Consider the following 25,723-nt stretch of genomic DNA (forward strand, 5'->3'; position numbering starts at 1 on the left):
TCCTCTTCCCAGGTAGGCCTGTGGAGGAGGGGGTGGGAACATTCACGGTAGGGAGTAATAGTCTTGAGAGGCCTTGGGCAAGCAGGAGTGGGAGGGCCCACCACCATGATCCGCTTGACCCAGGAGGAAGTTCCCACTGACCTCAGGAAGTGGGAAAGAGGCCTGCTGGGCAAGCTTTCTCGGTCCTAAAAGCTGGGCTAGGACACGCAGTAGCTGCATAGATATCTAGAATAAGGAGGTGCTTTGGCAAAAAGGAGACACATGCTGTATGGAAGAACTGTGGTCTTTCCTAACCGCATGCTGTATATGTGTGTGTGCGCGCGCATGTGTGCATATATGCATGTACACACCAGTGTACGTGTGTGTGCGCACGCGTGCACACATGCACATGTACGTCTGCTTGCTGGGACAGGGCTTGCCCATCTTCTAAGGCCGTCTTCTGATTCGAGAAGCTGCCCCAGGCTCCAGCTGCTGGCCCCTCTCACAGGCAAGAGTTCAAGGGCAAAGGTAGCCTAAGAAAAAGCAGTCTGGGGCCCCAAACCAGCCCTGCCTGCTTCATGCTTGCTACGTCCAAGTCAGCAGGCCCCACTGATACTGGCTAATCTATAAAGCCTCAAGCATGACAGAAGGTGTGCCGCCTCACAGTCAGAGCCTCAGGGCTGTTGAGAACCCAGGGACTCCAAGGTTGTTCCTTCCCTTGGAGAAGGAGTCCTTCCGGGAGCCACATATACAATACAGGTGTGTTTACCCAGCATCTCTGCATGCATTATCTCCGGTAGGAGGGGTCACTGGGATCCAGTGCGCTCCTTTACACAGGGCTCTCCCAATACCAGAGACTTCCAAAACAATGGCAAGCAGAATGTTAACTAAAGAAACAAATGGTTACAACACACACCCTCTCCTGCCAGAGAGGGTGCCAGTCACGACCACGTCAGGCTGGAAGGGTGATGCCACCTTTACCTGTTCCGGATCCCACAACGTCCCGGCTCGGCGACTCGGCCATGGCATCGGCAAGCCGCTCCCGCAGGCCTTCCTCCGTGTGCTCCATGGAGGACATGTGCCGTAGCCCAAAGCCCTCGGGCCAGCTCCCGCACACCTCCAGCAGGGTCACGCTCCGGTCAAAGGTACCTGGGGCACACACGGGATACCTGACGCTGAGTCTGTGCTTTCCGAGAGCGGGCTCTTGTTCTGCCTCCCCGGCGCCAGCTCCCCTCCCCACCCAGGGTCCCTGCGAGCTCTCCTACAGGCCGGCGGGGGAGAGAACACCAGGAAACACACGTGGAGGGCACGATGACGCAGCTCGTGCTGCTACCTGGCTCAGACAGAGTAGATTTTCAGAAAAAGAACTCCACGTCATTGGGCTAGTGGTTTCTAAAACGTTTCCTCAGGGTTACAGGGTTCCTCCAAGTCTTCAAGGGACTGCTTCAGAGGCAGGCCAAAGGCAGAGAACCTCCCTGCCAAGTTCAACCAAAACACCTCTACTTTTCTATTCTTGATACAACAGGGCTTCCCCTAATGGTTCATTTTGAAAAGGGGCTACATGGCTTAAAATTTTTTTAAATTTTTATTTATTATAGTCACACACACACACACACACAGAGAGAGGCAGAGACATAGGCAGAGGGAGAAGCAGGCTCCATGCACCGGGAGCCTGACGTGGGATTCGATCCCGGGTCTCCAGGATCGCGCCCTGGGCCAAAGGTAGGCGCCAAACCGCTGTGCCACCCAGGGATCCCCATGGCTTAAAATTTTAAAAAAGTTTTCTTTCTTTCTTTTTTTTAAAAAAGATTATTTACTTATTCATGAGAGACACACACACACACAGAGGCAGAGACACAGGCAGAGGGAGAAGCAGGCTCCCCATGGAGAGCGTGATGTGGGACTTGATCCCAAGACCCCAGGATCATGAGCTGAGCTGAAGGCAGATGCTCGACTGCTGAGCCACCCAGATGTTCCTTAAAAAAGTTTTCAACCTACTATAACCCATAACCTGTACCAAACCTCCTACATTTTACATACATTCTGAGCCTCAGGCTCAGAAAAGTAATGGCCCAAGATCCAACAGCAAGTTTGTGACAGACCAGGTTTAGGAACTCAGATCACCTGATGATGCTTCAATCTGGAGCTCATCGTACTCTACCGCATTCGGTCTCATAGCTGCCCAAGGACAGATGGGCAAGGCGGGGCGGGGGGGGGGGGCGGGTAGGGGATGCTAGCAACAGAGTTGTGTGATAGAATCTTCAGCAAAAATTCTTCCTTAACCCAAAGCTGCGCTCCAATTCCAGAAAGTACATGGTGCTCTGCCCAGTGCCAAGATGAGATTTTACATGCAAGATCACTTCAAAGTCTAAATTTAAATTATTCTACTCTATTATACAGCAAGTCTTCTGTGAAAGCTTATTTCGTCTACTCTCTTGGAAGGAGATTATCATCATGCTCTGTTGCTTTAAGCACATACCATTTTCCCAGTGATTAGGTAACTGAATCCTCTGCATTTATTGGGCTTGGTTCCTGCCAGCACCAAGAAGATGGGGGAAAATGCAAATGCCAATGTTTCCTAAAGTTAAAAGTACGCACAACACACACTTTTTATCAGGCCTTGCTTCTCCTCTTTGATCAGCCGTCAGAAACTATCTTTCCTAGGCGGTCAGGACTGGGCAGCGTCAGCACACACTCTCTGCCAATGACAGGTGGTAATAGAGAGGGTGCGAGCCCCAGCCCCGGCAGGCGGCCCTGCCTCTGATAATGGCCAAAGCATTGAGGCGATAACCGTTAGTAAACACTCCGACAGCCGGTGACTCCATACATCAGCAAAGAGGGCCAGATAATCCTGAGCTCTTCTGACCAGACAAAGGCCCTTGGCTGGCCCACTGGGATTTATATGTGTGGCAAGGGTCACCACTGGCTCCTGAATGTCATCAGCCAAGTTTGGCTTTGATTTATCTCTCGCCTAATTGCAGGGTAGATTCCTGGTGCTGGGAGGATGGGCAACATCTATAAATGTATCTACCCAGGAAGAGGCCCCCTTGAGACTGGGGTGCTGGGAATCAGGTCATCAGGTAGGACCCAGGAATGGGGAGCTACCTGATACCACCTCCCCTCTTCATCAAGTAGGGTCAGGATGGATCTGGGGAGCCAGGCACTGGTGGTGGAGGTGGGGTGCTCTGGGTGTCGGACCGCCGAGGGCCTGAACTGGGCAGCCATGCCTTGGCAGTGCCAAGCCCAGAGCCACCACTAGACCAGCATTAGCAACAACTCAAAGGTGCCCAGTCCCTAAGGACAGACACACAGGGATGAATGACATAGCTAACTAAGCTTTTGATTCCACTACCCACTCAGTAGGTGATATTAGGCAAGTCCCTCTATGTCCTTTTTCTGTCTCTGATGTAGAACTAATCACCCTGCCTCGAAGGAAGGAAAGATTAAGCAAGGTTCCTGCCAGGAGCCTGCATTGTCCTCTAGTGCTGCCTCCTTGTAACTGACAAGATTGAGAGCTATAGCATCACTGTGTCTCTGAAGGGTCTGCCTGGGACATGCATGTCTAGTGACTTCCAGATGAGGGAATCAGGAATGAGACACAGACACTCCTCCTCCCTGTACCCTCAGGGCTGTGGTGGCAGCTTTCTTACAGACAGACACGGCTCAGAGCTTGTCTTGAGAACAGGGATGCCCTTACCTTTTGTCATTCCACAAGAGCAGTATGCCTGCCTCTACAAGGTGCTCAACTGGTATTAGTACACACCGTTCTTTGAGGTCAGGGCAGGTGAGCAGATAGCAGGGTCAAGAGGAAAAATAAAATTGGCCTGCAAGATGTTCTGACAAGAGGGTTCAGGTAAAAGGGTGGGCCTGGTCTATGACAGATGGTAAAGGCCAGAGGAGCATGTATATGTTAGGGACAAAACAATAGTATACAGGAGAGAAGAGTCAGGAGGTGGTGGAGAATGGAAATAGATCTGGACTGAAATGTAGGCTCTAAATACATATTAGCTGTGCGTGTCCTGGCAGTTTCTTTACCTTTCTGAGCCTCTGGTTCCGCATCCATAAAAATGGAAAAACAACACAATCCTACAGGGTTGTTGTGAAATTGCATTCGATAAATGCACAATCCCCTGGCACTAAGTGCTCTGCATGTCAGAGCTGTGCTCATGTATGTGTTAATACAAAGATGGACAACTTTATTCGACTGGAGGCATCATCATACGTCTTGACAATCACCACATCCTGGGAGGTAGTGCAGGTACTACTCAATTATTATGGGAGAGGATCTGGAAGCTCAGAGAGATTGTCTCAGTGGCAGACCCGGAATACAGGCCCTCATTCTTAGCCTGGAGTTCATTCTATCAGTTTACATACTGCTTCTCTCAGTTGCATCTGCAGTGGAGAGCTGTGTTTTGTTTTGTTTTTTTTTTAAGATTTTATTTAATTATTTATGTGAGAGAGAAAGAAAGCAGGGAGAATGGATGACAGAGGGAGAGGGAGAAGCAGGCTCCCCACTGAGCAGGGATCCTGACCTGGGGCTCGATCCCAGGACCCTGGGATCATGACCTGAGCCATAGGCAGACGCTTAACCGGCTGAGCCACCCAGGTGCCCCTAGAGCTGTTATTTTTTAAAATTTTAAATTCAGGGATCCCTGGGTGGCGCAGCGGTTTGGCGCCTGCCTTTGGCCCAGGGCGTGATCCTGGAGACTCAGGATCGAATCCCACGTCAGGCTCCTGGTGCATGGAGCCTGCTTCTCCCTCTGCCTATGTCTCTGCCTCTCTCTCTCTCTCACTGTGTGCCTATCATAAATAAATAAAAAAATAAAATTAAAAAAAAAATAAAAATAAAAATAAAAATTTAAATTCAATTAACATACAGTATATTATTAGTTTCAGGGGTAGAGTTCAGTGATTCATCAGTTGCATCTAATGCTCAGTGCTTACCACATCATGTGCCCTCCTCAATGCCCATCACCCGGTTACCCCATCCCCCAACCCTCACCTCTCCTCCTGCATCCTTCAGTCTGATTCCTAGAGTTAAGAGTCTCTTATGATTTGTCTCCTTCTCGGATTTCATCTTATTTTATTTTTCCCTCCCTTCCAATGGAGAACTGTTATGTGGAGAAATCACCTCTATCTTTCCTAACTTGTTCCTGAAGGTAACTCTTGTTACCTTCAACCGATACTTTTAAAAAACTTTTCCCACTCCCAACCAGCCCAGCTTTCTTGGAGTATATGGTAATGCTGATGAGTCATCCTGTCTGTTCGAAGGCGCATAGGAGGGAAAATGCATGGATGGAAGATCTAATCTGTTCTCTGTCTTTTTCTTTTTTTTTTTTTTTTTAAAGATTATTTATTTATTTATCATGAGAGACACAGAGAGAGGCAGAGACATAGGCAGAGGAGAAGCAGGCTCCCTGTGGGAAGCCTGATGTAGACTCAATCATGGGACCTCAGGATCATGATCTGAGCCAAAGGCAGATGCTCAACCACTGAGCCACCCAAGTGCCCTGGTCTATTTTCTCTTAACATGGGCATTGCTACAATGTTGTGGGTAGGAGGCTGGGGCTATAAGAAGTGTCCAGCAGAGGGGCACTGCATCGTCTCTACTGTCCTGAGAAGTCACAGAGAGGCTAGAATTAGTGATCCTGCTTATTGTGCTAGAAGGAATCCCTGCAGTGCCCCCTTCTTTATATTTCCCTTCCATCCCTGCCACTGTAGACAAAGATAGCCAAGGAGCTCATGGACTACCCTAGTCCTGGAGTGAGAGAGAGCTGCAGGTACATATATGTGTCACCAAGGGCAGGGGTTAACAGGCCAAGCCCTTTGAGAGTGAGGTCACCTCTGTGCTCTTAGGCAACTGTGCATCTTGTCAGCATTGTCGGCCCGGCTATCATTAATTAGGTCAGCCCAGAGACACTCCATCAGATGAGCTGGCCCTCTGAGTCCCATTATGGGAGAAAGGGTCAGTTTTAAGGGGGAGAAGACAGTGCAGGCTGTTTGCAAAGCACAAAATACACATACTTAGCAACAAAGATCTTTTGCTGAAGCAATGCTCTGCTGTTTGCAAAGTCCCCCCATGTTTAATATTTCAGTTAACTCACACATTCATCAAATATTGATTAGTGTCCACTATGATATGAATCAAGCATGGCACTGAGGTATAGGGCTACATAGTGAGAAAAAAATAAAAAAGGTTCATGGTCCTTCACAAATCTCTTGGAAGCAGCAATTGTCACCATGTTACAGACCTGTATTTTGCTGAGGCTGAGGGAGAAAGGTGAGGTAATTTAAGGGCATGGGTTTAGGTGTGATAGTCCTGCTCTGATGCCTCCTGGGAAGCCCTTCCTTTAGGGCTGCCTATCACCCTGCTATTCTCTGCACAGCATTTTCTAAGATTCGGTTTAAGTCTCACCTGCTCAGTGAAACCTTGAGTGACTACCTGAGTTATAATGAGAGCTGTTCCATAAATTCTGTTTGCATGGCAGGTTCTTAACCTTCCGGGTGAAGCTGATGAAAGCTATGACTATGAACTTGCTTGAAAAATTATGTTTGAATACATAAAATTATATAAGGAATTTCATAAAACATAAAGTGATTATGATTCTGTATGCCTCTGAAGCCCATCTTTGGATCCTATGTTAATTAGATCAGTTCCATGGTGTCATTGCCATTATGCCTTACGTGATTCTCATGATCTGCTCTCCAACCTTCTTTAGAAGCTCCTTGAGGGCATGGATTTCTCCATAATTCATTAAGTCTATAATAAGTACAAAACTTTTTGCATCATGCTTACTCAAATTATGCTTGCTTATCAGCTGATTAGGACCATCTAAAAAAATGTGACAGTCACTTTGGAGTCAATACCTTTTGGGTAGGATCCCAGAGCCTAAACATCTAGGTCCAGGATTGGGACGAATGAGATGGAGGTAGGCAGAAAAGGGAGCTAAAATTAAGTAAGAGGAAGGAGGGACGTTACAAATGAGCAGGAAACAATTTCACGATATCATTCTCCTGCTTTCTGTGCATTTATTTTAGGTTTGAGACCTTGGGAATTGAAAGAACCAAACAATTTGCCTGGGATGGCACAGAAAGCCAGGCTTATACAGGTGAGCTTCCCAAATCCTGCTTCCCAGCTCGCATCCTGTGTTACACCCTTTCCCCAGAGGAGAAATGGGTCAGGTTCTTGGGTTTCACAAACCCATTAAAGACATGCTGTGACAGCTGGTAAGCCCACAGATCCTGGGGAGCCTAGGGGAACACGTGCTCTGTCTTTTGTATACCATTGTTGAGGAGCAACGAAGCCTGAGGGGAGAAGGGGGCCCCAAGGGAGGTGGGGTGTTCCTCTAAGCTGATAGTGTCTAATCACACCCCAGCTATTTAGGACACCCTGGCACAGCCTTCCCTGTTATCAGTTAGGTTTAGCCCAGGATTTGGACTTTGATGAGAGCCTGTTGATCAGATTTCCAGCCACCAGCAAGGCCAGGGAGCAGGAGCAAAACTCGCCATTCAACATGAGCCCTTCTGGGTGAGAGCTCATGACAGTAATGATGTCCACAGTAACCAAGAGATGATTCCAGGCAGGATGAAAACAATCACTGGAGAGACTCTTTGCCTGTTCCCCAAACTAGCTCACTGAACAGAGCCTGAGACTGGTACTGTGAGGGAGAGCTCCTCTCTGCATTACAGGTTGGTTCAGATAAGCACAGGCTGAGGACAACCCGGTGCAGCTTAGCTTTACCTGGCAACCGGGTGTGGCTGCAGGCATATTTCACTGTCAATATGCACTATGTGATGACTAACAGAGATTGGTTCACTGTGGGAAGGTGAGAGAATAGGAGGACCCTGTCTGTCCCCCTCAATCCTTTAGAGTGGTTTGCAAGGTAACCATGCTCCCACAGCCACAGACATGGTATACAGCAAAGGGGCCTAGACCTCGGCAATCTTTTATGATTCAGATTATCTAATTGTCACCAAACCACATTTATCCTATATTGATCCATTTGGCTGTAGGGTTTGGGTTTTGGGGTTAGGTCATTTTAATTTTTTAAATTATATTACATTAAATTAAATAATTAATTTTTTAAAGTAGGTTCCATGCCCAGCATGGAGCCCAATGCAAAGCCTGAACTCATGACCCTGAGATCAAGATCTGAGCTGAAATCAAGAGTCGGATGCTCAACTGACTGAGTCACCCAGGTGCCCTGGGGTTAGGGCATTTTAAGAGAATTTGCTACACCAATCAGGCACCTGGCTGGCTTAGTTGGAAGAGCATGTAACTCTTGATTTCAGGGTTGTGAGTTTGAGCCCCTTGTTGGCTTTACAGATTACTTAAATATACAAAACATTAAAAAAAAAAAGGATTTGCTACTCCAGTTCAGAAGTAAATTCAGCAAGAAAAAGGAAAGGTAGCAGCCGTAGAGAAATGCCTTTGCTAATGTTGGCAAGCCAGGAGATCTTGATGTGCCAGATGTGATGATGTTGTGCACATCTGTTCTCACAGGCCCTTGTGGCCACTGCTGGGAAGGGATTATTCATCATTCATCGTAGGTCTGTGAGCAGACCTTCCTGTGTGGCCAATATATCAAGGAGTCCTAAGCTAGAGAAGCAGAGTTCAATAGTAAATGGGACACTGAGATTTCTTTACAATTTAACAGAGTAGTTGTTTTGGCCACTGCTTTCACAAGTGCAATGTATGATCACAACTCACACTTTAAAGAAGAGGATACAGATCACAACTCAAGATACCTAGGTTGTAATTGGACTTCTCCCATTAACTTTCCTGGCCACTCTAGGTCTGAATTTCCTCCACTTACTACATGGACAGTAAATGAGTGGCTCCCATAGAAGGTATTCATCATACTGGCCAAACTAACAGAGTAATGGTAAAATGATGTTTGATGTATCCAAGGGTAAAAGGTACCACATTTCATTTTCCATGAACCAGAAAACATAATTAAGCATTCATACTAGTGTCTTTTGTTGTTGTTGTTTTTCTTACTTAAAGGTATATGGTAAGCAGAAGACCTGGGTTCAAATGCCATCTCCTGCTATTTTCTCACTATATGACCTTGGGAAAGTCATTTAACCTCTTTTGACCTTGGTTTGTTTGCTTACCTGTTGTAGTGGTTTGAATCACAATTCTCCTCAAATATGCCCACCTCAGAATGTGACCTTATCTGCAAATAGGGTCTTTGCAGAGAGAAGGATCTAAGATGAGACTATCCTAGAGCTAGGGTGAGTGCTAAATCCAGTGACTGGTACCCTTACGACAGAAAGGAGGAGATCATAGAGCAGAAAGATGGCCATGTGAAGACAGAGGCGGAGACTGGACTTGTGCTATGACAAGATGAAGAATGCCAGGAGCCACCAGAAGCTGGAAGAGGTAAGGAAGGAGTCTCCCCTAGAACCTTTGAAGGAGGGAGTGTGACTTTGCTGACACCTTAACTTTGAACTTCTGGCCTCCAGAAGTCTGAGAAAATACAAGTCTGTTGTTTTAAGTCACCAGGGCTGTGGTAATTTGGTACAGCAGCCCTAGGAAAGGAATATGCTTATGAAACAGGGAAATGTGTACCTGCCTTCCAGGTTGTTGTGAGCATCTGATCAGATGGCGCATGAAAGAGTGCCATGTGGAACTACACAGGGCCACCTTAATACAGAGGACCACCATGGGACTACGTGAGCAACTCTTCAGAGGGGCACTGGGATTCTGTGGAAGGCTTAAAAAGTGAAGAAAGTAGCCTGGGGATACCTCAAGGCCAGAAGACAAGTGCTAGATGAGAAACACTGGTGAGGGAACTCCATTATTAAAGCTGAGTGGTTCCACAGCAAGAGCCCTCGACGGGGATTCATGGTATAGAAGTGGGTGTGTATCCCTCACTTCTCTGAGAATGCCTGCAGGGGGCACAGGAGGCAGGGCAGGTGGCTCTTAGCTCATTTCCATCCTCATGATCTCTCTCCATCTCACTCCATCTGAAGGGGATGCTTCAGCTCCTAAATTCTTTAATAAATAAAAAGAATCATGCTCAACATGGGTAAGGATAAAATGAGATGGACTGTTGCTGGAGGGAATATTATTGTTATAAACTACCTGAAGGGCAATATGTATTAAGAGCCTTTTAAAAACATGCCCACACCAGGGTGGCTCAGTGGCTGAGCGTCTGCCTTTAGCTCAGGTCATGATCCTGGGGTCCTGGGAACAAGTACTGCATCAGGCTCCCCACAGGAAGCCTGCTTCTCCCTCTGCCTATGTCTCTGCCTCTCCCTTATTTAAATAAATAAAAGCTTTAAAACAATGCCCAATTATGGATCTAGGAGTCCACCTCCAGAAATCGAGCCCAAGTAAATAAGATGCCAACAAGCCTTCACGCATTAATATGCTCCTTGCCATGTTAACAATGTCTTAAAATAGGGCATTTGTTAGATAAATGATACTTCCTTCTTGCAGTACACTATTAGGGAGTCATGAAAGATAATGTTTATAATAGGGGAAATTCTTTAAGATATAATGCTAAACAAGAGAAGCAAAACAAGATTGTATAGTTAGTATTACCGAGCAATGTAAAGGAAGCATAGAACACCAAAAATTTTTAAAAATTCACAACAAAGTGTTCATCATGGTTGCTTCTGGGTAGTTGGGTTATTGGGGACTCTTCTGTTACTTTACCTTTCTATGTTTCCTGTAACTTTGGCAATCAGTATAAAACACATAAAGAAACATGAAGAAAAGGCTAAGAGAGAAAAAAATGCCCCGTGCCAGAAACATGTGCGCTGGGATGCAGACAGTAGCCCCCTGAGGAGCATTTGTGGGAGGGCCTGCTGCTGTGGTGCCTCCCCTGTGCTTGGTTTTGACACAGCTGGGGGCAGGTGAGCCTGCAGCTCCATGGCCCGCATCTGACTCCTCTCCCAGTGTCCACGGCTGGCTGCACGCGATGTTGACTCATCCCTGTGTACATCTGACATATTTCCTTTTAATTTGTATCAGGAATGTGCACCAACCTGTGTGTGAAAACGGCAGAAACAATTCTACCTCTGTACAGGTTTCATACATCAGATCAGAAAGGACCAGAAGAGCAACTCTGGAAGGAGTCTACTTTTAAATCAAGTCCCTTTACCTGTCATCTCTGTCCTGCCCTGCCACCCCAGCCCTCACCCTTTCGATAAACAGGACACAGCTTGCTAGGAGACACCCTTTCATGATTCTCAAGGAATGTCAGAGTCCCTCACACATCATTAGGAGGTCGTTGAGCCAGGCCCCTGCCTTTTGCCTGGGAGGCCAGGGGATCAGTCATCACGGCAGGGCCTAGTAAGGAGAATTTCAACTGGCTCCATGCTCAGAGCAGACCGGGAGGTGCCTCAAACAGAAGAGCTTTCCAAGTCAGGCTGACACTGGCATTTCCCAGACAGGTTCTCAGAGACCTTTTCCTCCTCTCCTTTAAAACAGACACCATCAAGATTTCTATCCCTCCAAGTGGGAAGAGGAGAATCATTTTACAGCTAGATTGTAATGAAAATGTTCTCCCTGCTTCTGAGGGTGGAGAGAAAATTTACACATGGCACTCTGTTGTAGGATTCCGATGGTAGGGCTCAGAATATACACAAGACAAACTATATCTTCGGAAACCTAACATCTCCTTTTTATTCTAACATCTCCTTGAATGGAAAAACTTCGGGAAATGTATCTCTAAACACAAGTAAGCACACAATTTGGATTTTCTAGAACAGTCCTGCTCTCAAATAATTAACCCTGTGATCAGATCAGGTATCCGGGAAGGCAAGAGAACTAACAACATTTATTGTTTATTTTGTGCCAGGCATCGTCACTTTACATCTATTACCTCACTGAAATTACCCCAACAAGTCTATGAGGTTGGTGCTAACATTCCCATTTTACAGATCAAGACAGTAAGGCTGGGAAAAGGAAAATTTTGTTCAAGATGTCGATGCCAAGAGTACGGTCAAGATTCTGATTCTCAGTCCAAAGCCTACACTTTACCCACTAAAATCCATGCTGATTTTTCATCTTGAAACTATGGCTACAGTACCAGTAAAGGGGTTTGCAGTTTAGCCTTCCTATTTCAGAATTTTTAAGTGGTTCTTGCAGTTTGGCAATTGGGGATAGGAGGCAGGACAGAGGCAGGACAAACGCAGGACAAACAACCCATTCCAAATCCCGTGTTTGTCTTAAAAGAGATTTCAGTACTCCACAAATAAGCCAAATTTGAGGCTCTCAACTGAGGAGAACTTTGATGTCTGAAACCTGGGGCTAAGAAGTCTTCTGTTTTTATTAATTAAAGAAGATGTTTCAAAATCATCAGATTTATCAAGACTGGACCTCAGATGCGAAACTCAATATACACACAGACATGCATGGTTTGTCCTTTTGGGTTATTTTTGATCTTCCCTGAGGATCTGTATTTCCTCAGATGAGACTTTTCTGCTTCCTGGGCTGGCTGACATGTCTGGAGGCCCAACTTTGCAGGCCTGGGCCCCTGCTGGCCTCAGGAATTTCAAAGGCCAGGGAGACAAGAGTGGGCAAAATGGTTCCTACTGCCATTTGCTCCTCTCAGCCCCCAAGGCAATAGCTGTGGGAAAGGTGGGAGGAACCCACTCTGGGCTGAAGGAGAGCCCTGGATGTGCCTGCAGGTCATGGAGTTGACTGGTTTGATACCCTGCCAAGTTTTGGTTTTGTTATTTTGGTAGTCACCTAACCATGTGGGCTTTCAAACGGTGCTCCCAGCTTGGGCAAGAGGCATTTCTGTTTGTAGTGTGTGGTCAGCCTTCCACTTCTCTCTGCCATCAAAACCCATAAGCTCTCACTCCACGGGGCAAACCTGAACCAGATTTTCAGCCGCAGGGGTCTTGGGATAAAGATTTGTGCCTGGCCTGCCATTCTGACACAGGGTATATTATATAACAGGATCCCTACTTTCCAGGCCCTTACAACAAAGTTGTTCAGGAAGGACTTGGCCTCAGGGCCTGAGAAGGGCAAGATGAGAAACAGCATTGTTTGGACAATGGGGGACACCCACTGAAGCTGGGGTAGTTGGGGACAGTTTCCATCAGTCATGGCAGTTTGAAGTGGGTGGAGGACATTCCACAATAGGGGAGGTGTCTGACTACAGACACGAAGGCAAGGATGTTCCTCACTAGAGGCAGTCGGTAGTGTCTACTGAGGTGGAGGGTCCCTCATGAAGACTAATAATACCTCACAGAATCGGTGCCTATTCTCATATAATTATTTCCTTTTGACTGAGACCACAGCAATTTATACCATGGGTAAGACAGATACTGCTGATTCCATTCTATAGATGAGGATCCCCGAGGTTCTCGATGGGTAAATGACTTGCCTTGGTCACTCTAGTTTCTTTTCCTCCTTTTATTGAAGTATAGTTGACTGTCACCTCAATTTCTTGCCTCCCAAGGTGGTTGTGGAACCATCTGTGAAAGTCCTTAGGGAACAATTGACATTACAAAGATATCATGGCAGCCTGAGGTGGGCGCCGAAATGGGATCACAGGGTAGACTGGTGACTTACCTTGCTGAAAACCTAATTAGTGCTTGCTTAGGCCTCTGGTCCTATGGGGACTTCCTTGACTTTTGGCCTTATTTCCTGGTTTTGCAGCCGAAGGGGGTTGGGGTGAGGGGTGGGGTTCAACCCGGTATCACTGGACTTTATCGCTCAAGGTGTGTCCATGGTTTGTTCTACACCTGAAACAGTGGGGGTGCCTGGGAATTGTCATTTCCTGCCTCAACATGTCCAAGTGTTTGTTCAGCCCTGGCTGGTCACACTGACTCATCATCAGCCCAGGCATGGACACCAGGGAGGATGTAGGGAAAAGTGGAGAAGCTGCAGGAATGTACTAGGGGGAGCAGTGAGGTGTCGAAATCTTAACAATGACAATAATCCCTCACACTGCATGCTGCTTTACCCGTTAGAAGATGCTTTCACTCCCTTCACCCTCAGAGCACCCCCTGGGGAAGATGGCAAGGCAACCCTTCCCTGTACTGGTCCCCCTTTCACGGCCAAGGAAGTTAAGTGCAGGGAGTTATGTGAGATGAGTTTGGAGAACCCAATCCTGCGTGCTACTCCTTTGCTACTCCAAGCCAGGGCCAGTGGCCAGCACAGCAGCGTCACTGGAAGCCTGGGACAAGTGTAGCCTCCTACAGGCCCCACCTCAGGCTTCCTGAAGCAGAATATGCATTTCAATCACACCCCCAGGGGCTAGGGGGGGCTCATGTGCATACTAGGGTCACACCGCACTCCCCTTGCCCTGTCCCGGGTCCCCTGGAGTATATTTGGCTCTATCTACCCATTTAAAGACCAGGAAACTGAGGCCAGAAAGAGGATGGGGCTCAGCCTGTGACAGAAGCTGGAATGGATGGTCTTGGGCTTGCAAAGCAGTCCTGGACTCGCTTAATCCAGCTGACATTCAACTGCTGTGGGCCTTGCCTTTCTCCCACCCTCCCTACCTCCCCACAAGTTCAAACTCTCAAACTGCTCTCAGCTGCCAGGCCCTTAGCCTCTCCCCTCAGTTCCAGCCTTGTGTTAAGTGTTAACACAAGTTCTAGGGCCTGGGGTTAACACTCTATTAAAGCGAACAGAGAAGTTGAGACCTCCTGCTACTGTGGAGGAGCCAAGTGGGGGTGCGGAGCATCTGGGGGTTCCCTGGCACAGCTGCCCAGGGGCAGGCTGGGGCTCAGCTATCTCTGCCCTGCCCCCCACCCGGAGGCCCCACCGCCTGTAGGAGGGGCCAGGACATCCCTGCTTACCTGTGGAGAGGACCTGCACATGCCTTGTGAAATGCCCACTTCATTAGGAAGTGCAGAGATGCCCAAATAACCGGGGTAAGCTGGTTATGATTTTCCCTCCACTCACTGGACTCCCTGGGTGCCAAGTCTGGCGCCTCTGGATAAAAGTGATTCCTAAGCCATGGCAGGAGCTTGCGGCCAGGACTCCCCCACCCTTTCCCCCACTTCTACTCCACTGAGGCCAGTCAGGATGCTATTCATTTCCCTAGCTGAGACTCAAGTTCCAAAGGGCCAGGAGAGCTCCTCTGCCCCTCCCTGTGTAAGAACGGCCAATCTCTCCCATGAGGAGGAAGCAACATCTTTTGTTTCTGCTACACTCATGCAAAGCGCAGCCCAGAGTGAAAGTTTGTATGCGTGTGTGTGCGTGTGTGTGTGTGTGTGTGTGTGTGTGTGTGTGTGTGGAGAAACCCAGCTCTTTATCTTTGGATCTATAGTACATAATGGATTCGGAGAAAGATCAGAGTCATCCATAAGGAGAGAGGTGAGAAAAGCCAAGGCGCCAAGGGGCCCCTAGGAGGGGGCCTGGAAACCTCATGTTACTTTCTCAGACAGACATGAACCTGTCATCCAACCTTGAGTTAGGGTTAACAGCTGAAGAGAAGAATTTTTCATTGTGCTTCATTTGAGTTTTAGAAATGCCTTTCAGATTGAAAAGCTACTAGAAGAGCTTTATCACATCCTTCAGACTGTTAAAAAAAAAAAAGTAAATAAAAACCAAGTGTATTTGTTGTAGAAACACCTACTGAATAGTTCAAAATGAACTTGCAAATTCACCAAAACTCTCCTGGGCAAGTCATTAACCCTTCCTGGACTGGACTTTCCTTTAAAGTAAAGAGGCCCAGACAAGAGCTCTATGATCTTCAAATGTAGGAAGTGACTTTCCTGCTGTCAAGATCCAAAGTGGGTGGTGGCATGGCACCCTATTTACTGGGTGAACCATCCCTCCTCCTTCTCGCCCTACAGCAGCTAGCTGCCTGGACTCCGCATCTATCTGCAAAATCTTTCCTTCATTTGGGACCTTCTTATATCTTATTTTAAAGACCATTATGAGATGAGGGTGGGGGGCAGATCTCTTGGACAGATAGGGTGGTTATAAGGTCATTGAGTTTTCTGTTCAGAGTAAGAGCATTTGATTAAGAATGGGAAACTGAGTGCTAGTTCTGGTGCTGGTATGTTCTAGTGAGTCACTTCCTGGCACCTCAGTTTTCTGCACTGTAAACGAATAATAATAACACTATTTAAGTGTCCAACTCTAGGTTTCGGCTCAGGTGGTGAGCTCAGGGTTGTGGGATTGAGCCCCACGTCCGGCTCTGACCTCAGTAGGGAGCCTGCTTGAGATTCTCTCTCCCTCTCCCTCTGCCCCTCCCACCCATGCTTCTTTCTCTGTAAAAATAAATAAATAAATATTTAAAACAATAAGAATGCTAGTTATTATTGCTAGCTATTCATAATCCTCAAAATTATGCTAAGATTCAAATATAGTATACATGATAGAGCCTTGAAAACTATGATGTGTAACAGGTATGTAAAGTATTGATTTTACCCTTGGAAGCCAGATGGCTTTGTATGGGTGCTCTCACTGCTTCCCTCTAGACCCTTTGACACTGAAGGATAGGATAATGTCTAAGCCATCTGGCTTTTGGAGGTATGAGAATGTCCAAACAGCTCAGTACACCGCTCAATCCTAAAATGAGAAGGTGAAGTTACCAATCATGTCTTCTCTGGAGCTTTAATACTGCACAAGACGCTTAACTGCTGCCCTCCAGGGTCCAACAGAGCTCACCCTGAAGTTATTCTGATGTTCCATAGATATCTAAGCACCAAGAGCCTAAGGCAGTACAGATCTTGCCACATAATAAGTGCCTAATATGGACGCCTGGGTAGCACAGTTGGTTGAACGTCTGACTCTTGATTTCGGCTTGGGTCATAGTCTCGGGGTCGTGGGATGGAGCCCTGTGTTAGGTCCCATGCTCTGTGCAGAGTGCTTGTCCCTGTCCCTCCTCCTCTGCTCCTCCCCCTGCTTGTACTCTCTCTTTTTTTAAAAAAAATATTTATTTATTTATTTATTTATTTATTTATTTATTTATTTATGAGAGACACACAGAGAGAGGCAGAGACACAGCAGAGGGAGAAGCAGGCTCCTTGCAGGAAGCCTGATGTGGGACTTGATCCTGGGACTCCAGGATCACGCCCTGGGCCGAAGGCAGGTGCCAAACCGCTGAGCCACCCAGGGATCCCCGTACTCGTTCTCTTAAGGAAAAAAATAAAACATTTAAAAAAAGGTGCCTAATAAATGTTTGTTGAATGAATGAAGAACAAAACTTTGCTATATTTTGATCTGAAGTGAGTATCAAGGGTCTGAAAAGGAGGGCATAAAGGCATTTCCTAGACACCTTATCTCTAGACAGCACTACCCTTAAATCTCTCATTCTAAAATAACTCCAAAAAGAAGGAGTCCCTAGGCTCCTCGGAGCCACACTCTTTAGTGTTCTACTCAGTAGGTAACTTCTCCCTACTAAAGTAAGTATAATTAATATCTCTATTTACCCTGGAAAGATAATGTCCCAAGATCAATTGCTTAGGAAAGATTATTTATTCTGACTATTCATTAATGACAATGTTTGAATTTCATAGATTTGCAATTTCATACAAGGGGCACAGATGCTCTGAACCACTTCTATGCCTAATAAAATACCTTCATTTATTAAAAATCTTAAAAAAAAGATTTTAGTTATTTACTCATGAGAGAGAGAGAGAGAGAGAGAGAGAGAGAGAGAGAGGCAGAGACACAGGCAGAGGGAGAAGCAGGCTCCCTGTGGGGAACCTGATGCAAGACTTGATCCCAGGACCCCAGGATCATGACCTGAGCCAAAGGCAGACGCTCAACCACTGAGCCACCCAGGCACCCCTAAAATACCTTTAGTAGAGACAAAGCCTTTACAAAACTGATTCTGAGAATAGCTGTATTAAACATACTTCAAGAACTTCATTGTGAAGGACAATGAGCAGTGTTAGGTTTCAAACATATAAACAAGTAGAGCTAGCTCTGGCCTTGTCAATGACCTAAAAATGTCTTTTTTGTCCACAGATGGTGCCTCTTTCCAAACTTCTTTAATAGCTTTTTAACATATGGCAGTATTTTTTTTTTTTTTTTAATGCTGGATCACATTCGGGCCCATTATTCCACAAAATGGAGTGGGCAATCAGATTGTCTACACCAGAGGGCAGTGAGGATGCTCTAGTCCAATAGCTTTCAGAGAAGCAGCACTAGACCAATGATCTGTCTAAATGCAGGATTTTCATTGGATTCCTGACTACTCAGACAGTTGCTCAGAAACTTTCCTTTAGATTAATGGGTTAGCACTTCCACTTCTAAGTGGAGACACATCTGAGGAATGCCACAGAAACAAGGGCTCAAAGGATGGGGATTCTCTTGAACCTTAGATGGAATCCATCCATGTGTACGGTGGGAGGGTGAGGTGCAGTCTGTGTAGTTGGAAAGAGCTCCCAGGTTATTACTGAACAACCTCTGGTCTGTAGCCTCATTCTCAGATTTTCCTAATGGGAAGAATCACCCAGGGTGCCTACTGAATAAACAGATTCTCAAGCCCTTTTCCATAATAATCCAATGTGGTGTTTCTGATTCTTAACGTGGGAATTTGGGGAATCACTGCTCTAGAGCAGCAGGTCCTCAAATCCAGCCTAATGGAAAAAGCATGTGACTGTCCTCCCACGATCCTGATAGCTCAGCCATAACCATGTGGTCCCCTCGGGCAACTCAGATGCTACAAAGGAAAGCTGATCTTACTGGCAAGTTGCTGACTACTCCCCATCCTTCCTTAGCTTCCTTTGGTTTTCCTCCTCCCTCCCTGGCCACCCCTGAGCCTCTCCCAAGGACTAGCTTTGTTCCTTCTGTTCCTCAAATTGTTGTGCTTCTAAGGGTTCCACTCTTAACCCTCTTCTGTCTCTGCATACTTTGCCTGGGTCAGCTCAGCCACAGCCACTCTCTCTCTCTCTTTTTTTTTAAGATTTTATTTATTTATTCATGAGAGACACAGAGAGAGAGAGAGGCACAGGCACAGGCAGAGGGAGAAGCAGGCTCCGTGCAGGGAGCCCGACATGAGACTTGATCCCAGGTCTCTAGGATCACACCCTGGGCTGAAGGTGGCGCTTAAACTGCTGAGCCACCTGGGCTGCCCCATCTCAGCCACTCTCATAGTTAAAACTACTGACATGCTACTGACTTCTGTAGCTGCACTTCTGGCCCCATTGTCTCCTGGCCTCTGAATCCATTTGTGTTAGACCAAACATATTCCATAGGCACCTCCAATGCCTTATGTCTGAAACAAATTCGTTGCCTCACTTCTCTGAAACTCCTTCCTTCTCTATTCCCTACCTAAGTGAACGGGAACACTCCCTTTTTCAGTGGTCCATCCAGACTCTCCCCTTTCCTCACTCTATGGAGCAGGAAGTCGTATTGATTTTACTTCCTAAGCCCTGTCAAATCTATTCCCTACTTCACAGCTACTGAGCTTAGGCCCTCATCAGTTACCACTGGGATTACTCCAACTATCTTTTTTTCTTTTTTTAAGACTATTTATTTATTCATGAGAAACACACAGAGAGAGGAAGAAGCAGGCTCCCTGTGAGGAGGGCCCTGCTCCCAGTGCCCTAGGATCATGACCTGAGCCAAAAGCAGATGCTCAACCACTGAGCCACCCAGGCACCCCTCCAACGATCTTTATAATGGTCTTTCTGTCCCTTAATATAGCTTCCCTTATAGCTTCCCTTCACTTAGTTATTCTGAGTCCCACCAGATTGACTTTTTATACAATGCAAATCTGAAAATTTTCCTCATGTATCCTCAGGATAAAGCCCAATCTTCCTAGCACCACCGTGTATCATCTGGCCCTGGCCAGCTCTCCAGACTCTGCACACCATGCCCCTACCTTGTACTTTACCCCTGTGCCTCTGAATCTGCTGCTCCCTCTATCCAGAATGTTCTTCTTCCCTGGCTAAGTCCTATTTATCCGTGAAGACTTAGATCAGCTGGAGGAGTCTACCACTCTCCTTCTCAGTCTGACTTAGGTCTTCTAACAGGCTCCCCACAATACTCTGGCTAAACCTTCCACACAGCATCCTCGTGTAGTCAACTCAACAACAAACACACTGGGTGTCTATTATGGTTCAGCTACTGTGCTGTGCTGTGCTAGGTTCTGGGAATTTTGGTAAAGGGGACCAACTGCAAAAAGTATTTTCTAGTCTACCTTTCTCACTACACTGTAAATTCTGAAGGCAGCCAGCATCTGGTGCTGCCTTTTTTTTTTTTTTTTTTTAATCTCTGTATTCCAAGCTCACAGCATATTGCTTCAGCTCTTGGCACTTAGCAGGAAGGAAAGAAGAGAAGGAAAAAACTGAAGTTGCCACACCTGGGGAAGAGATTAAGAGAGCTGAGATTCTAGTACTCAAATCTTTGAAGTGCAATTTTATGGAAAAAGGAATAGACTTATGTATTTATTTTTGTGGCCCAAGGGGCAAAACAAGACACATAGAAAGAAAAAAAAACAGTGTGCTGATGTATTTCAGACCAAGAGAGAGAAGTGTCAACTCCCATGACAAGCTGCCTTATACTGCTGACTCAAGACTCAACCCATGCTCAAGCTCCTGGGCGGGAACGGTTCCACAAAGCCTTCCTGGAGTCTCCTGGGCAGGGAACGGTTCCTCTGCTAGATCCCCTCAGCTTGGTGCTATGAGTGTTTTGCCATATTTTTTTTTATTCACAGAGCCTTAATGCACAGTACAGGAGATGGTTAAAGGTTCAGGCTTTAGGGTTCTTATTCTGTCACTTAATAGTTGCATAATGTTAGGCAAGTTAGTTACCTCTCCTGGTTCAATGAATACCTCTTTAAAATGGGACTAATACACTGAGGGGGGCACTTGACGGGATGAGCACTGGGTGATATGTTATATGTTGGCAAATTGAACTCCAACAAAAAAATAAATAAATATCTGTGGGACAGAGAGAGCCCTTGAAGACAAAAAAAAAATAAATAAAATAAAATGGGACTAATAAAGAATATTAAAGCTTAAACGAATGTACTCAGCAGTATCTGACACAGTAAATGCTTATATCCACTACTATCCTGTTGGCCATCATCATGACTCGGTGAAGTTCTTCTGTTTCACAAAGAAGCTGAGGTATAAAGAGACTTCGTGTCAGGCCACAGAGCTGGACCCTTGGGCCAGGATTTTAGATATCTCAGATAGTATTTTTCTTCCAGGCTTAAAATTAAAAAAAAAAAGTTTTCTCTCTGATTTTTCAATCATGCTGAAATAAGCTGACAATAAAAGGAAGTACTTTCTTCCACAAGAGAATATAAATGTTCTTTATGAGTTCCATCACTTCTTCCAAAGGAATTACCTTATCAATCAGGAGAGAAGCTCAGAACTCATAGAAGCTGTCAGAACATTGCTCCTCATCCTTTTCACTGATTTCAAAGAAGATTATGGCATGACACCAATGTCACATTCTAAGCAACAATAACTCCAGCTAAATGTTGAGAAAGTGTGATGCTCAGGTGCATGACCAAACCAACACTCCTGGTCTCACAACTCACTGACCTCCACACACCAATGACTTCACTTTCATTCCTGAAACTCACTCACCTGGGTCTTGCAATTGCTTCTTCTAGTATTTGAAGCAAGAAATTCCACATCTTGATTATGAAACTTCCTATGTGTCTATCTCCCTCACTTCCTTCTTCTTCCTAATGATGCTTTTCCACCTCATTGAGCCTGCTAGTCCCTGGAGCCCTTCCCTATCATCCTGATCTACTGGATCCCTCCTGGTGACACATTTTCACTGTCCATCCCAGTGTTCAGGCCCATGGGTCCGGTCCAATAACACCCTCAACGAACCACCCTGCCCCTCACCCCACCATTACTGTTCCCCAATCAACCTGCCTTCTCTGCTTTTCCAGACACATCCAGGATGATCCATCCACCATCCAGCCACCTGATTCCTCTGCTCTGGTTCCTGGGTGGCTGGGCTGTGTTGGAGAAAATCTCACACTTGCCTCCACTGGCACCATGACAAATTTACCAGCCAGGCCCTCCCTGCTCTTTAGCCTTTTCCCCCCATTCATTCCTGGTCAGTTCCCTCCTGCATTTCCTCATCTTCTCAAACTCCCTAAACCTGTCACAACCCTCTCTCTCATTCGTAGCAGATGACCTGCCAACTAACTGCCTTCGGGATTTCCTTTTTAGTTCTTTCTTTTAAAGATTCAGAAGTCCATGCATCTTAAAAGCGACCAGTGTAGGAGTGACAAGCAGAGAACACAGCCCCTGAAGAATCACCCAGCCAGCCAGTCAGGCATACGAATAGTGGAGTCTCCCCTGATAAGAGAAAGCAGGCAAGGGGTGTTGGCTGGGAACAAGAGAACTGCTCTTCCTGCCTTTACTTTCCCACTGAATACATTCTGGAGGGCTTTTTATTTTGCCCTTGTCACTTCTATTCTTTGTCAGATAGCTGGTGCTGTGTGAGGCTGAATGGCATCCTAAGGTGGAAGAAAAAGATGATTACAGCAGGTGATTGAGCCCATGCCCAAGCAGATGACTTTTAATCCAGATGACTTTGTATTGCCTCCAAATGAGAAGGGATAGGGCAGTCGGTTTTCCTGTGAGATTGGCTTGTGCGCATGCATGTGTATATGTATCTATTTCAGAGTCATACCAGGAGCCAACAAATACCTGTCCAAAGTGGCAGAAAGGTGCGAGAGTGACGCCTCCACTCTGTGTCATGGTTGCCAGGCCTCTTGATGATCTGGCCTCTGCTCGCTCGTCCAGGTTCATTTCTCCCCCTCCCTCCCTGTGCCTTGCATTAAACTTAAGGAACTTCCTTCTGTTTCTCCCAGTGGACCATGCTCCCTTTCACCTCTGGACCTTTACTTCTTCGTCTTGCTCATCCCTTGATGGCAGCTTAAACAGAACTTCTGGGGTGCCCTCCCTAGATAAGGTCAGGTATCTTATGTAACATAACAACCCCTGTTATGTGCTCTCATAGCAGAGCCCCCTGAACCTACCTCAGCAAGGTACATGAATATTGCTAGTGTGTCTGTTTCCTCTTCTAGAACAGAAGCCCCAGGAAGGCAGAGATATCATCTGTCTTGCTCTCTACAGTATCCTCAAAGCTCAGGACCTACCTTCTCTAATATCTCTATACTGATCCCAGAAAAATCAAGGGTTTTAGATGTGGACAGAACACCACACAGAAGAAAAAAAGTCCCAGTGAAGATGAAGCCAGGTTTGAGAGGGAACCAGTCCTGACAAAAAGACCCAGAGTCAACTGCTACAGGTTTCACGATGCAGTGGCCCCAACTCTCAGCACAAGGTCCTAGATGAAGAGGCCAATGTCTCTGATAAAGTAGAAGCAACTGGTAAGAGTTGGCTCTTAAAGACCAAGGGGACTTGATGTCACAGGATGATGCAGGCAGGTGAACTCAGGTTCCTCTAAGTAACGAGGGCTTGTGTGTTCCAGCTCCTTATAGCTTCCAATGAGACTCTCAGACTCGGTTGCACCCACACAGAGGGTGCTGCTCTGGCCTGCACCCTCGGCCTGCTGTTCAGACTCCTGGCTCTAGTCTTCTGCTCTCTGATCTTATTATGGACATTCACCTGTCTTAACTCAGCTCACCCAGGACTTTCTTGCCAATCAGATTTCATCTGGCTAACTAGACCAAAGCCTGCATCCAGCCATGCCCCCAGTCCTGCTGGAATGGGCTGACTTCCCCAGCAGGCACCAAACAAAGCATGGACTTTGTGGCAGGAAGAGAAAGTTGGATGGGAGAAGGAGGGAGAGGATGGGGTTGGGGAGGGCAAACAGAGAGGGTGCCTCATGGAGGCTATAGAGCTCAACCGAGCAAAGAACATTGCCACAGATTTGCTTTGCTCATTCTAGGCAAAATGCCCAACTGGCATGGTTTTCAGGAGAATTAAGCTGCCTTTTTGACTTAGAGGATAATCACAAGTTCCTGGAGGATAATATTGAGACGGGAACTGTCGGGAGAGACATTTGATCACACTCAGATCTGGTAGAGGAGTGGCAGTGGTGGGATGTTGGTTATCTTGACATCCAGTTGTTTGGCACAAACTTCTGTGTACACTTCCTCAACCAGTACTTCTCAACAGGGGGTAGGGAAGTTTCCAAATATATGGAGATATAGGTCTCATACCGGATCATAATTGGAATTTCTGGGGCATAGGATTGGGGCCCAGGCATCTGTATCCCCAGGTAACTCTGAGGCACTCCTTGTTGCTATAAGCCATGACAAGATCTCTGCTCCTGTCAAGGTCAGTGTGTCTGCCCTGGCCAATGTGCTCACAAAGGAACATGGCAGACAGGGCTGATAGAGGCATTTGGTGCCCGCCCTCCATGAATTGACCCACCTCAATGGCCTGGCAAGCTGGTCAACTAGGATGAAGTGGCTAAGAAGAGGCTAATTTCTTGGAGCATGTAGGAATATTCCCAACTTCCTTTAAAAGGAAATCTCTTTATATAGTGCCTGTCTAGAAACCCCTAACCATTCACTGCACTTATTTCTCTGGGTAGCGCTCTTCTCTGTATGCTCTGTAGTATAATAGGTGATCAACATGCGATTGCTAAGTGAATGAACAAGTGAGACCCCCTGCTTTTGGGTGTGGGCTCTCTGCCTATGGGAGTGGCTGGCCCACTGAGGATGGAGGGATGGGGAAACTCAGCAGTTGGGAGATTCCTAGACTGCCATACTGCCCACTCACTGTGCCTGAGAGTCAAGAAGGAAACATTTTTCAGAACCAAGCCCTGAACCTCCATGGCGTAAGTATGTCCTTAGACACCTAAATTCCTTAAAACTAAAATACCATTATTATTTCCATTTAGGAATTGTTATCCAAATTAGCACTAAAAGGAAATGTTCACTTGTGTCCCATTACTGGTTGCTAAGTTTAATATATTTTGGATACCAAACAGAGTGGTCACAAATATCTGGGTGGATCTGAGAGGGTGGAGAAGAGGCCAGATTGTCTTTGGATGCTGAATCTCATGCTGTGGAGGCCATGTGACAACAACAGTTCCGGCTTCAGATCAAGTATGGTTTTTTTTGTTTTGTTTTTTAAAAGATTTTATTTATTTATTCATGAGAGACAGGGGGGAGGGGGGGAGAGAGGGAGAGAGAGAGAGAGAGAGAGAGAGAGAGAGAGGCAGAGACACAGGCAGAGGGAGAAGCAGGCTCCATGTAGGGAGCTCAATGTGGGACTTGATCCCGGGTCTCCAGGATCATGCCCTGGGCTGAAGGAGGCGCTAAACCTCTGAGCCACCTGGGCTGCCCTCAAGTATGCTTTTATGAGTTCTGTGGAAGGAAGGCCTGGCCTTCTGAAGGAAGGCAGTATGATACAGTGCAAAGAGCACTGAACTGGGAGTCTGAAGGCCAGGATCCATTGCCAACTAGCTGAGTATCTCTACACAAACACCTCACCTCTGTAAGCTTCAGTGTTCTCATGCATCAAATGAGGGTAAGATACCTGCCCTCCCTACTTCAAGGGTTGTTGAAAGAATCAAACAGGAAGTGTATATATATATAATTCCTCTCTGTAAATTCTAATGTGATGTATTTTGAGAAATAACCAGGATTTCCCTGGGGGACACTGTTTGCCTAGTGGTCCTTCCTTGCAGCTGATTTCTCTTACGTCCCTTCTTATTCCCCACTGATGCAGACTTCTCTTCTTTGCTTCATAAAACCTGCAGCTTTGATTCCGGTGGCCTAAGACTATACTGCCCCCTGCTCCTCTTTGTTCAGCCCTCACCCCATATCACACCTCTCCTTCCTCCAAGACTTTAGCTCTTGATTTCTGTCATAAGTCACAGTGACGATCCTTCCAACAACCTGGCCCCTTAGTT

At 46.5% G+C, this 25,723-nt stretch overlaps 1 protein-coding gene across 20 annotated transcripts in view; it reads right to left on the minus strand.

The window, feature by feature from the left end:
- Window positions 1-25,723, minus strand: part of BCAS3 (BCAS3 microtubule associated cell migration factor) — a 590,779-nt gene that overhangs the window by 22,358 nt on the left and 542,698 nt on the right. For 16 of the 20 annotated variants that reach the window (XM_025996065.2, XM_025996068.2, XM_025996069.2 and 13 more), the window contains one exon: window positions 961-1,128. The exons of the other annotated variants lie outside the window; for them this stretch is intronic. In XM_025996065.2, coding sequence (XP_025851850.1) covers window positions 961-1,128 — 168 coding nt within the window. The remainder of the gene's footprint in view (window positions 1-960; window positions 1,129-25,723) is intronic. 20 annotated transcript variants of the gene reach the window in all.

This window comes from Vulpes vulpes, chromosome 2, assembly GCF_048418805.1.
Source record: "Vulpes vulpes isolate BD-2025 chromosome 2, VulVul3, whole genome shotgun sequence".
Lineage (NCBI taxonomy): Eukaryota > Metazoa > Chordata > Mammalia > Carnivora > Canidae > Vulpes > Vulpes vulpes.